At 37.3% G+C, this 11,696-nt stretch overlaps 2 protein-coding genes and 1 long non-coding RNA gene across 3 annotated transcripts; 1 reads left to right on the top strand and 2 right to left on the bottom strand.

The window, feature by feature from the left end:
- Positions 1-170: 170 nt before the first annotated feature.
- On the bottom strand, positions 171-3,875 carry LOC125473507. Its single transcript, XR_007255386.1, has 2 exons — positions 3,073-3,875; positions 171-566 (listed from the first exon to the last, which is right to left on the bottom strand). It is a non-coding gene; the product is annotated as an uncharacterized LOC125473507 (long non-coding RNA).
- Positions 3,876-4,654: 779 nt separating this feature from the next.
- LOC103931777 (40S ribosomal protein S10-1) lies at positions 4,655-6,216 on the top strand. The gene is made up of 4 exons (XM_009341306.3): positions 4,655-4,815; positions 4,898-5,223; positions 5,684-5,816; positions 5,997-6,216. Exons 1-4 carry the CDS (start codon positions 4,813-4,815, stop codon positions 6,072-6,074), a joined length of 540 nt encoding a protein of 179 aa, XP_009339581.1. The 5' UTR covers positions 4,655-4,812; the 3' UTR covers positions 6,075-6,216.
- Positions 6,217-6,754: 538 nt separating this feature from the next.
- Positions 6,755-9,993, bottom strand: LOC103931776 (ribosomal RNA small subunit methyltransferase nep-1). Its single transcript, XM_009341305.3, has 7 exons — positions 9,559-9,993; positions 9,243-9,335; positions 8,449-8,593; positions 8,239-8,349; positions 8,050-8,132; positions 7,910-7,967; positions 6,755-6,981 (listed from the first exon to the last, which is right to left on the bottom strand). The coding sequence occupies exons 1-7, from the start codon at positions 9,850-9,852 to the stop codon at positions 6,902-6,904; spliced, it is 864 nt and encodes a 287-aa protein (XP_009339580.2). The 5' UTR covers positions 9,853-9,993; the 3' UTR covers positions 6,755-6,901.
- Positions 9,994-11,696: the final 1,703 nt, after the last annotated feature.

The following is an 11,696-nucleotide window of genomic DNA, read 5'->3' on the forward strand; positions in this document are numbered from 1 at the left end:
ATGAAATTCTTACTACTGCTTAACTCTTGCAAGTTCCCAAAGTGGATAGATTCATCTAAGATACACAGATCATCTAGGCAGGGCATATTAGATGCTGGGAAGAAAGACAAAGACTCGACTTTAATAAAGCAGCTGTTGAGTGCCACAATTTAAGGCTGGGAGAAAAAACGAAGAAAAACGTTGCGTAGCCATCAAATTAGCATAAAACTATGGTTTGAGCTTAGGAAATTTGGTAACAATGTTGCCGAGCACGAGACTTGGTTTTAAAGCCTAGCACCCAACAATCTTATTGATTTCCAAACACAAACCAGAAATATACAACTTTCCAGTACAAAGCACAAACCCCAGTATGACTTTGGTATTTAATATGAAACAAAAAAAAAGAAGAGAAAAATACAAAATCCCTAACTATGATTTTGTATTTAATATGAAACAGATCACAATTCCATCGTAAAAAAGAAATATACTCACAGTATTTACAGTATTCACAGTATAAAATTAGCAGCTCTGAATGTCCAGGCCATGCACCCACCGTCCCTTCACCGTTATTTACGGATTTTAATCATCTGCAAGTGTACAGGAAAAAGGAGTCGCTGTTATACAGAGTTGAAAGACCAAATGACTGAAACCCGTTAATGAAGTAATCAAGCTATGTGTATCAGTAAAACACGATACAGGGTGAATCGGGTAAAAACAAGAAATTCGGATTGCATCAACTTTAATTTTTGGAGCTGAAAACCTGACCTAAATAAAGTTATATAGGGTACCAAACTTGCTAAATAGCTGATGCACCACTTAGACAAGACACATTTTCTCCTACAAATATGCTTAGAATATTTTGATTCTATTTTTTACTTATATTCTTAGCACAAATCTCAATCGAGATTCCTCTCTGGAGCATCATGTTTGTTTGTTGAGTTGGAGTGCAAAAACAAGGTGATGGATTGGGTTGGTTGAAATCCCGGGCTTGTGAATAAAATGGGCACGGGGACTTTGAGGAATTTATCAATTTTTGAGAATTTCATACCATAGTTGTACAAATTTTGGTGTTTGGGGAGATATAAGGTTAGCAAAACCACCCATCAGAGCCATCGTTAACCATTGGTCGTTAAGGCGTATTCTCAAGATATCGATATCTGAAGTTGTGGAAATAATATGAGAGGACAGGGAAGGACGCAGAGTGGAGGCATTGATTTCATAGTTAAAAAGATAAAAATTTAAACAATTTATAGAAACATTGCAATGGTTTAATTTCTTAAGTTCAGTTGTTAGAGAATTAGAAAACCAATGACAAATCTCTCATCTCATCAGAAAACAATAATCATTTTAATGGTGATATCAAAGTATGTAGAGCAGGAACGCCTTAGAGACAGACAACTAGCAGGAAGAGAAAAAATTTGTTCCAAAATATAAGGCTTGCCCAGCACAAGACTCAAGTAAACGTTATGATTAAAGAACTCAAGTGCAACCATCACATGCACAAAATAAATGAGCTTGCTGGATCTGTCCTAAATGCTTTGCCCTTATTAATTATTCCCAAAATCTTGATCGACCTGGCTTATGCTCGGAAAGAATATCAAGGTTATCTTCTTTGTTCTGATGATCCACTAGCAATCGAACTTTTGAAAAAGTTATTTAAAGAAGTAGCAATGAAACAGTTACTGCAGTCATCCTTTGATGTTGTAAAAAAATGGTAACGTTCCAAAAGAAAAAGGCAAACCATCAACATAAAGGTCGATAAGATTCAAATGAGGTTGCTAATGTGCACAAATGATGGCTACCTAATTGTGTAACTCATCACTACCCGCATTGTGACAAGCCATATAGAAGAAACAATGGCCAGTTACAATCTCAATTTCTACGGCAGCTAGGTACTTGGGATTTCTTTTGTATATGGGTACAGGGGCACTAGACTTACAAACAGCCTGCTTTCCAAAGAGATCATGTCTGCAGGATATGTGACAGAATTTATAAATTCCACATATCTCAAAAAGTAAGATGATATTGCAATCAGATATTAGTTATTTCCTGACATTGATACAACACCCTTAGTAACGTATTAAAGACAGCAAGAAACTCACCATAAATCAATATTAACATATTCTGTGAATTGAGTTTGATTTCGAAGTTGGGCCTCACCAGCACCCTTGTGGGCTACTCTTTATAAACAAGTCTTCGCTTTAGGTAAGACAATCTAAACACTCACGGGTATTTGATTCTTTCCTGACTTACAAATATTTCTTCTCTAACCAAAATTCTACAGTTTGTATCCAATTCAATTCACACAAAAATTAATGTTAAGCAAGCATAACCACCTAATAGAACCTCAAATTACGTCCCGGAAAAAGGTGATTAAGGTACTTTTCTTGTTGACCATTCACAGCAACCCTAAAGCCATGAGTTTGTCATTCTTGGAAGCCCTAAACAACACATCTTATGATCGGGCCCTAAGCCGATCATAAAGTGGATTGGCTGGTCTAAAAGTATAAGCATGAGTCCTTGTCTAGGGCGTGGTTTCTCCAATTTGTGACGTAACTCTTAATACTAGTCATTAAGGGCTTGTTTGGTGGGCTGGATGGGATTAAGCCTTAAGAATAGGGTTGGATTGGTAGGGACATGTAACACAGGACCTGTAATCCATGTATAAAGATATGTTAGATAACCTACTTTATTGTGGACTCATAAATCATCATGTCCATCTCACATTTAGACACAACAAACAACATATTGGACTCAGGTTTATTTTAATTGATCACAACCCAACCAGCCCATCAAACATTCGCTAAATGGATTACAGTCCGGAACTATCCAAAATACAAGTGGTGGAACTATCCAACAAACAACATGTGGTGAATTGCTCAGGTGAATACGGTCTTCCTCTTCAACCCACTACCATTCAAACCCTTCCCCTTAGCTTACAGTAGTAATGTTGCTTGTAATAACAAAAACTGATTGCCCAGCAAACCCATCAAGCAAAACAACCAGACAAAGCTTGACAAACATGAAATCAAGCAATCAACTGAATTTACAGAGACAAAAAGATGGAGGAGGAGGAGGAGGAGGAGAACAAACCAGAGAGCATAAGAGTGGTGAGTCCGGTGACAATCAATCAGCCAACATGCAAAGGGCCAAAATCTCCGGTTCTAAGGGAGCCGGCGACTTCATCGGCAACGGCTAAGCAAGACGAAATCAAGCAGGTGAGGGCCAACCACACCACCTTTGCCATCCAAACAGTGACGCCGCATGGCATTACCATTTTTCTGGGGAGGCTTCCTTTCCCCCTACAATTGTTTTGCACCTTGATCAAATCCCAGCCCCCCTTTTGGGGTAAACTAAAGTAAAAGATATTCGGAACGGAAGAGTTCATAACAAGGATTTACTTTTTCCTTTCCCTTCTTGGTTTTTTGTTTTTTTTGTTTTTTGAGAAAAGCCAAAGAGTCATTCAAAAGTAAGACTGTGTATATATTATCAGCCAAATATTATCCAAAAAAACATCAGCCGATGGAGAGTTTATTGAGAATCACTTTCAGAGTCTCTTTCGCTTTTTTTTTTTTTTTTTTTTTTATGAATAAAAATTATTAACACTCAAAGTTTTAGCTTCAACCTTTAAAAAATCCGGTCCATCCAAATCGTGCCCAACCTATTACTGAAAATGCTCTAATCTCAAAGAAAATTTGAATCTAGCACGCAATGGATTTAATAATAAGATATTAAACATTAAAACAATTCACCACTTGCTGTTGTGATTAAACCAACCAAACTATGACAATGTATGTTTTGCATTAGAGAAGGCCTTAGGCCCTTATTAATAATAAAAACGGTTGTTTACTTCAGGAGCTGTTAACTATTACTCGGATCATATTTTGATCCCTATTTTGATTTATTCTAAACAACAAGGAAGGATATTTAAATTTGGATATAGAACGAAAAGCACGCTGCCATAAAATATACTTGGGTTAAGTTCAAATATGTGTCAAAGTTGTGACTTCTAAAACTGAACAATAAAGGGAAAATAACTCAATGCAAGAGGAATTTGCTAAATCAAATTATTCATTGTAGGCTTGATCGTAGCCACATTGGTTCAAGTAGATTTGTTCACCCATGCAACAAGGTTTGAATCTCCAAAGTCGTAATTTAGATAAATTTAAAGTAGAGCATCACTTTGTATAAAAAATAATTTAGTTATCATTAGGCCAAAATCCTTCACATCTCAGATTTGCAATGCTTATGCCTTCTTCAACTTCAAAATTAGGAACAACTTTCTGAATTGATCAAATTGTGATTCCTCACAACTTTGATTTTTTGTTTTTGAGTCAAATACAAGCACCTTTGAATTTTGGTCAACAATGCATTCAGTTCATCGATCACTATTGATATGTAGTCATATCATTTGTTAAACAACACAACCTCAATTTAAAAGATGATCATGTGCTTCACAAATGATCATGTACTTCTCAATTGCGCAATTTAGACAAATTGGCTAAGAAAATCGACACTTTATATTAAATCAAATTCAAATACCAAATACCACGAATTTTTAATTCAGTTACCAAAACTTCAAATCAAATTTCTCTAATTTAATCTTTTAGAAAAAGTTAGGGCCAAATAGTTACATTTCATAAATCCCAAGGGGAAAATTGTAATTTAGCCTAAAATTTAATCTCAATCGTACACTCCTCCCTGCCTCACCTATAAACAAAGTTGCATCCCTCTAGGGTTTTACTTCTCAGCGCGCAGCCTCAACACAGTTCAGTCGCTCGCCGCCGTCTCTTCTTCTTCCTCCAGCCGCCGCCTCCCTCCGCAATCGCAACCATGGTAATTCTCCCTCCAGCTAATTTTCTGTTTGTTTCACGAGAAACCGAAAAGAAAGAGAACGTTGAATTTGTTGTATCTGCAGATCATTTCTGAGAAGAATCGTCGGGAGATCTCCAAGTACCTGTTCCAAGAGGGAGTTTGCTACGCGAAGAAGGACTATAACTTGGCGAAGCATCCCGACATCGACGTTCCAAATCTGCAGGTGATTAAGCTGATGCAGAGCTTCAAGTCCAAGGAGTATGTGAGGGAGACGTTTGCTTGGATGCACTACTACTGGTACCTTACCAATGACGGTATCGAGTTCTTGAGGACTTATCTCAATCTCCCTTCTGAGATTGTCCCTGCTACTCTCAAGAAGCAGGCCAAGCCTCCCGGGCGCCCCATGGGCCCCTCCGGTGACCGCCCCCGGTAATTCGCTTATTGATTTATGTTGATGGAATTGTTTTTGGTAGAATTGCGAAATGTCGAAATGCTTATTCGATTTGTTGTTATATATTATATTAGGAAGTTGTTATTTTGATTGATTAGTTTGATACATTGCTCATTTTTGGTTTAGAGATTCTGCAATAAACTGCAATTGATTGAAATGTGAGTGGGGTTTAATAGATGATTGAAGCATATTTTTCGGTTGGGTTTTAACGAAATCACGCCACGTTTGAATCAAAACACAGCACATTTGAATCTAATATTGGTTATTGGTTATGTAGGAAGAAGTTAATTTTAACAGAATTGCAACGCATTTGAATCTTTGTTAGTTATTCGACCAATTAACTGTTACAGATTTGTGCTTCCTTTCCTTTTCGGGTCCATTTGTTGAATGTTTTGTTGGGTTGGAATTTAATGTTTGGTTTGATGATGGTGTGAACAGTGGCCCGTCTCGCTTTGATGGAGAACGTAGATTCGGTGGTGACAGGGATGGGTACCGTGGAGGACCTCGTGCACCTGGGGGTGACTTTGGAGACAAGGGTGGAGCTCCTGCTGATTATAGACCTTCTTTTGGGGTAATTTCCTTGCTCCGAATTAATTTGTTTTCTATTTTACCGTTGACTTGCGGTGTTGCATGACTAGACAGTTTAGTCACTTTGGGAATAATATGCATCCGTGTTTTTTTCTGTGTAGTGTTAAAGCGCATCATATGAAAACCGCATAACTCATCTTTCTCGTTGTGTCTGTGTTTTCAGGGTCCCGGTGGAAGGCCTGGCTTTGGTCGCGGAGCTGGAGGTTTTGGTGCAGGCCCAGCTAGCTCTAATCAATCTTAAATGAATGGATGTTGAGAACATGACATGCTGTATTAGGAGACAATGGCGGTTTTGTTTAATTGTTCAAATGTCGGCAACATTGTCGGATTTTCTTCGATGTTTATTTTCTTTTACTTTGTGTGTGAATGGCACCTTGAAAACATATTTGCTTTCGATCATCTATCGACAAAGTGCCACAATCTCGGCTATGGTGTGGCTAGAAAGGTAAGAACCAAGAACTCAAAACTGTTTTGATGCTTCTTTGGCCAAATACGACATACAAGTGGGAATTGCACTATGATTGCACTATGAGCAACCCGAGGGAAATGGGTTCTGCCCAGAAGTCATGGATAAGTTTTTGCCATTGGTTATTGGTCGAGCCACTAGAATGGAACGAGATAAAAATCTTTCGAGATCTTTCATCCCACTTGTAACAGTTTTTGCCGTCGTTGGCCCTTATTTCACTAATGATACGGCGATTTAGTAGCCACGCGAGGGACTATACTCTCTTTATCGCTCGCGCTAGCTTTTCACTCTCGAGGAAACAGTCTCTAAAGCAAACCAAAGCACAACGACGATAAGTTTGCCGTTTGAAGCGCTGGTAGCACAGGGCATCTGCGCCCAGCCTAGTCAGAAGGCCGATGCCCTGCATCTTGTCCAGGCCCAAGTAGGAAGGTCTTTATCATATTATGACCACTATATAAACAAATGTCAAGATTAATGTATAAATTCTACTACATCCCTCTCAAAAATTCAACATAAAATAGACCGATCTCATGCAACTTTGGAAACACAAACTTTGAAGAACCCTGAAAGCATTGAGATTCCCCTAAAACAAGAAGAAAGCTTCACAAAATGTTCCACTTTCCCGCCAACGCCTGGCAAATCATCGTGATACAATATGCCGCACTCAAGGGATAACCAGATACTGCAAGAGTTGACAAATAAGATGCGTTTAATTTCACCACAGTATGTAGCAAGCAACATACAATTAACAAAATAAAAAGGAGAAGTTTTAAGGTCAAAAGCAAAGCATGAAATGCAACTGGACTCCAAGGCTAGAAAATGAAGGGAAAAAGAACGCATAAATGTAAGGATGGTCAACACTCTGGTCATCAATTTTTCATTCAAGAGCATGAAAGGTACTGGAACACTAAAAAATAAAGACGAAATACGAAAAAGTTTGAAGGAAGAGTTATCTACCGAAGGATCCTAGATTCCCAAGGATTCCACTCTAGCATTGATAATGAGAAGATATATCGTAATTGCATTGCAGGACCTTTTGTGTACCAAAGCAATTACTTCACACAGAGTTCACATTTTCAACTAACAAAAACATTGATTGCGTGCCAGTAAATGTACAGTCATGTGCTTGGATTTAAAACTCAGCTTGATCATAACGTTTAGTAGGAAGCTTGAATCCAGCCCAGCCTGATCATCATGCTTAGTACAATGCTCGAATTCAAGCTTCAACAGCTACTAAATGTACAGTCATGCGCTTGAGTTCAAGTAATGTCTAAAATTTTAGATAAATAGTTAAGTTTCTTGAATAAAATGTTAGTATGGATGAATATTTTTATTTGGAAATAGGATGAAAGAGGATAAATAAATGAATTTCAAATATGTCATCATACTTGGTTATTTCAATACATTGTATCTACGGTATTTTTATGCTTTTCCATATAATGTAGCCTTGCCAAAATCTAATCATCTTTCTAAATCCTTCCATCAAATCCTAACCGTGGTTCTTTAAACTTTGTAGTCAAACTGAACAAAAGGTTCCATCCACTGATACATGGGAAGGGAAATAGACCTAAAAAAATTAAACATTATACTGATGAAAAGCAAGGACATACTTGAAATGAAATCCTCAGTATAGTCTGTCTCAACTTTCCCATGAGCCATCGCACCAACCTGAAAATACAGTATTACAATAGCTCCAAGCGAAAACAGATAATATTCAAATATAAGGCCAATGCATTAGCTCCGAGCATACCACAAAAACAAAGTCCGTACTGTTTTCATCACTAGCAACATACTTCTGTATGTTAACCAATTTTTCTGAACTGTATGAGAAGCCTGGAATGCAAGAATACATATTCAGTTTTCAAGATAGATATGAAATAATGGTTGGCGAGATCAAGGCTGATATGCAGCATAAGGGTTGTCTTTTTAGTCTACTCACCTATTTTACGAGAGTTGACAGGTAAATACTGTGTCACAGGGTTCTTTATCACACGCATAAGTTTCTCACGCTTACCAACAGCAGATATACTCAGTTTTTGTAGCAGCTGCACTGCAAGATGGTTGGCAGGATTAAAATGACAAAATAGCCTTCAGAAAAAGTAAAGAACAGTGTTGCTTTGCATAAGAATTGGATGACAGATGAACTTACACATGACACCAGCAAACCGCTTAAATGTTCTCGGAATACGAACATATGGCTTAACTTCAATTAGAACACCTGCTGCAGTTCTCACATACACGTTCCGCAACCTCCCAGCTTTATTAATCGGGCTATCTAAAACCATAAGGAGAGCCTGCAGACTTCAATAGTTACGATCACATAACACTTCTGTAACTTAAATCAATTATTTTAATTTTTTTTTCCGAAACTGATAGTTTCTTTCTTCTTTTTCTTTTTTTATAATTAAAATCCATCGATTAAAGGAATCAAAGACAGCAAACCGAGGACACGAAGTCCTGTACACTAAAGAACTCCTGAAAGAAAGCTAGAAAAAGAAGAACACAGAAAAATATAGATCTAGATTAACAGAACAAAGCACTAGGAAGCAGCAGCTTTGAAACACACTCCAAAAATCTGACAATTCTGAAACCAAAAACTCAACCCTTTCCAACAAGTATTCCTTCTCCTCCTCCCTCGAACCATCAAACACCCTTCTTCACTTGAGACACCACATCCCACGACGGTCTTGCTGCCACAACTTCTTACAAAAGTTTCCTCATCTAACCAGAATGCCTCTGATTCATTTCATGTAATGGCCAGCAATATAATGCCAATTCAATTTTGAAACAGCTGCTTTATGCAGTTCAGAGTTTATCCTATCTTATATAGTAGAGCTTAAACCAAACTTTTTTTGTAGCAACGAGTGGAAATAAATTTACTTCATATATACAAGTTTCATGGAATACAACAAATAAGCAACCAATTAGACAGAGTTTGCTAACCTGATGAAGGATATCGGGCCGGTAAAGAGCAGGATCCTTGTTGTTCTTCCTCAGGAAATTTGAGTGCTCGTCAGAATTCAATAGCTGATAAGTCTGCAAGCAAAATACAAGTTAAAAAAAATATTGAGAAAGATGCAAGAGTTGTAAGAAAGCAAAAGGCTTAGACCAACACTGAAGAAACAAACTAAAAACCAAATATTAAAAGCCTTAAACACCCATTTATCAGCTCCTACAAACAAATATACAAATGAAAATTTAAAAAACTAAAACAAACAATTAAATATAAAATAATAGAAATAGCAATGAAAAATCAAACCTTTCCAACTTTGGCAACTTCCAGAGAAGCTTTCTCGAGGATGAAGATAGCACCAGGTCCGTTCTTGGGGTTAATCTCTGCTGGGGTCATTGGAATACCCTCGAGCTCAATTGGGTCACTCTTCCTTTCTTCTGCTTCATTTCCTTTGCTCCGTTTTTTATCGGCTTCCTCTGTCTCTGTTTCTTCTGGTTCTGCTGCCGCTGCTGCTGCTGCTTCTTCTTCTTCCCCTGCTCTGTCGTATACATCTGCCTTCTTCTTTCGCTTCTTTCCCTTCACTGCATACGGCCTCACCATTTTTGTAGCTCAAACTCGCGGTTTATCGGCTTCTCAGAGACTGAGGCCACCAGAATATATGGCTTGATTGGAGAGTATTGTATTGGCAGTGAGAAAGTGAGAGTTTGGAGAAGACGATTATCACACGTTTAGGGTTTAGGGCAACATGTGATGTCGAGCTCAAACATTTTGGGCTTGTAGGATTTTGATCATAGGCCCAAATCTATCTCGGGATTAGTTGTGGGGCCATGCTATAGAAAAATTTTAATAATCTGAACCATTTATTTTTCAAATTGCAACCTATTTGCAAATTATTAGCTAAGTCCGAAATATTTAAGATATCTAATTAAGTTGAAAGAAATTGACGAATACTATATTTAAAAAAACATTGAAATTTCATCCTGGCAGTTAAATGGATAAATCGTTTCGGATTAAGTTCAATTTTTTTTATAAATGATCTATGAATCGAGACTTATAAAATAGACAGTTCAGATAGTTAAATTTTGATAATCCTCATTTTTTGAAAAAAAGAAGAAGATCCATCCCTTTAAAGAGCCTGGAAACATAAGTAGTGTTATAAAGAGAATTAAAAAGAGTAATTCCCATGTGAGATTGAAAATTTAAGAAATTTCAGAACGTCCAACCAGACCATAGCTTTGTTAGAATGTAATGGAAGATGAAGATTGACACAACGCACCTGTACAACGCCCAAACCACAGTCCATGGCCTACATATCCAAATTTGAACATTGAATACTATAAAAAAATGAAATAAAACAAGTGTGCCAAAAATAGGACGGTGGTTCCACGCTAGTGTCATGCATTCAATGCGACAAGCACTCAATACTTTGCGACAATCAAAGCAGTCTTGAATTTTGATCCGATTTGACCTCCACTAACCATGAGTTGACGACTTAGATTCTCAAAGAAATAGTTGATGATGTACAAAGAATGATTCAAGATCATGTAAAAGTTTCGAAGCATCATGATTGTCCCATTATGTGAGATAGATGGTCGGATGGAAAAAGTAAGAGTCTAGTCAAATTTCTTGTCAACACCCTGAGGGTGTGTTTGTTTCACGTTCTTAGGTGGGATTGGACTAGGTGTGAACTAGGTGTGGACTAGGGGACTTGTTAGCTCGTCTAAGTTAGTCCTCCGCTGAACTATGGGATTGCTAAGAACCTCACTAAGTGCTTCCTCCTTGACATGAATTGGTGAGAGCATGTTTTGTTTCCTTCCTTCTCTTTAGAATCCCAATCAGTCTATGAATCTCACTACAAATTTGAACTCGAGAACCTTGATTTCACCAACAATACAAGAATTCTTTGTCTCGTGGTCACTCGTTTTTCCACTTCTTTTCTTACAGTTCAAAGCTTATACAAACAAAAGGACAATTTAGTTGCTATGTGTTCTTTCCAAGAATGGTAACTATGCAAAATTTCGTGAAGCAATGACAATTAAGAATTTTCTTCTAGATCAAGGGTCCATACTTGTTTGTATCAACAATTTATTAAACATACATGTATATTAATAGACATATACACAAAATCTTATAGTTGTTAAGTACATTTGTTTATGTATATTTCATTTCAATGATGAAATTTAAATATCAAGTAGAAAGTAGTGATTCTACGCCACTTAATACTATGATCTAATGGTATTCTTCTTCACTTATAAGTTAGAGGTCTTAGGTTCGATTCCCTCCAATCACATTATTATGGCTCGCCCCTGTGAGGCTTTAGCCCACTCTCCCACCCCTAGTGTAGATAATATCGTTTGTTAAAAAAAAAGTAGTGATTCTACAACACCAAGTTCACATTATTAGAGTCTAATATGACATATAATTTGGATTATTTATCACTCATA

Source organism: the organism of the source record quoted next, unplaced genomic scaffold (genome assembly GCF_019419815.1).
Source record: "Pyrus x bretschneideri cultivar Hongxiangsu unplaced genomic scaffold, Pyrus_bretschneideri_v1 Contig9, whole genome shotgun sequence".
NCBI lineage: Eukaryota > Viridiplantae > Streptophyta > Magnoliopsida > Rosales > Rosaceae > Pyrus > Pyrus x bretschneideri.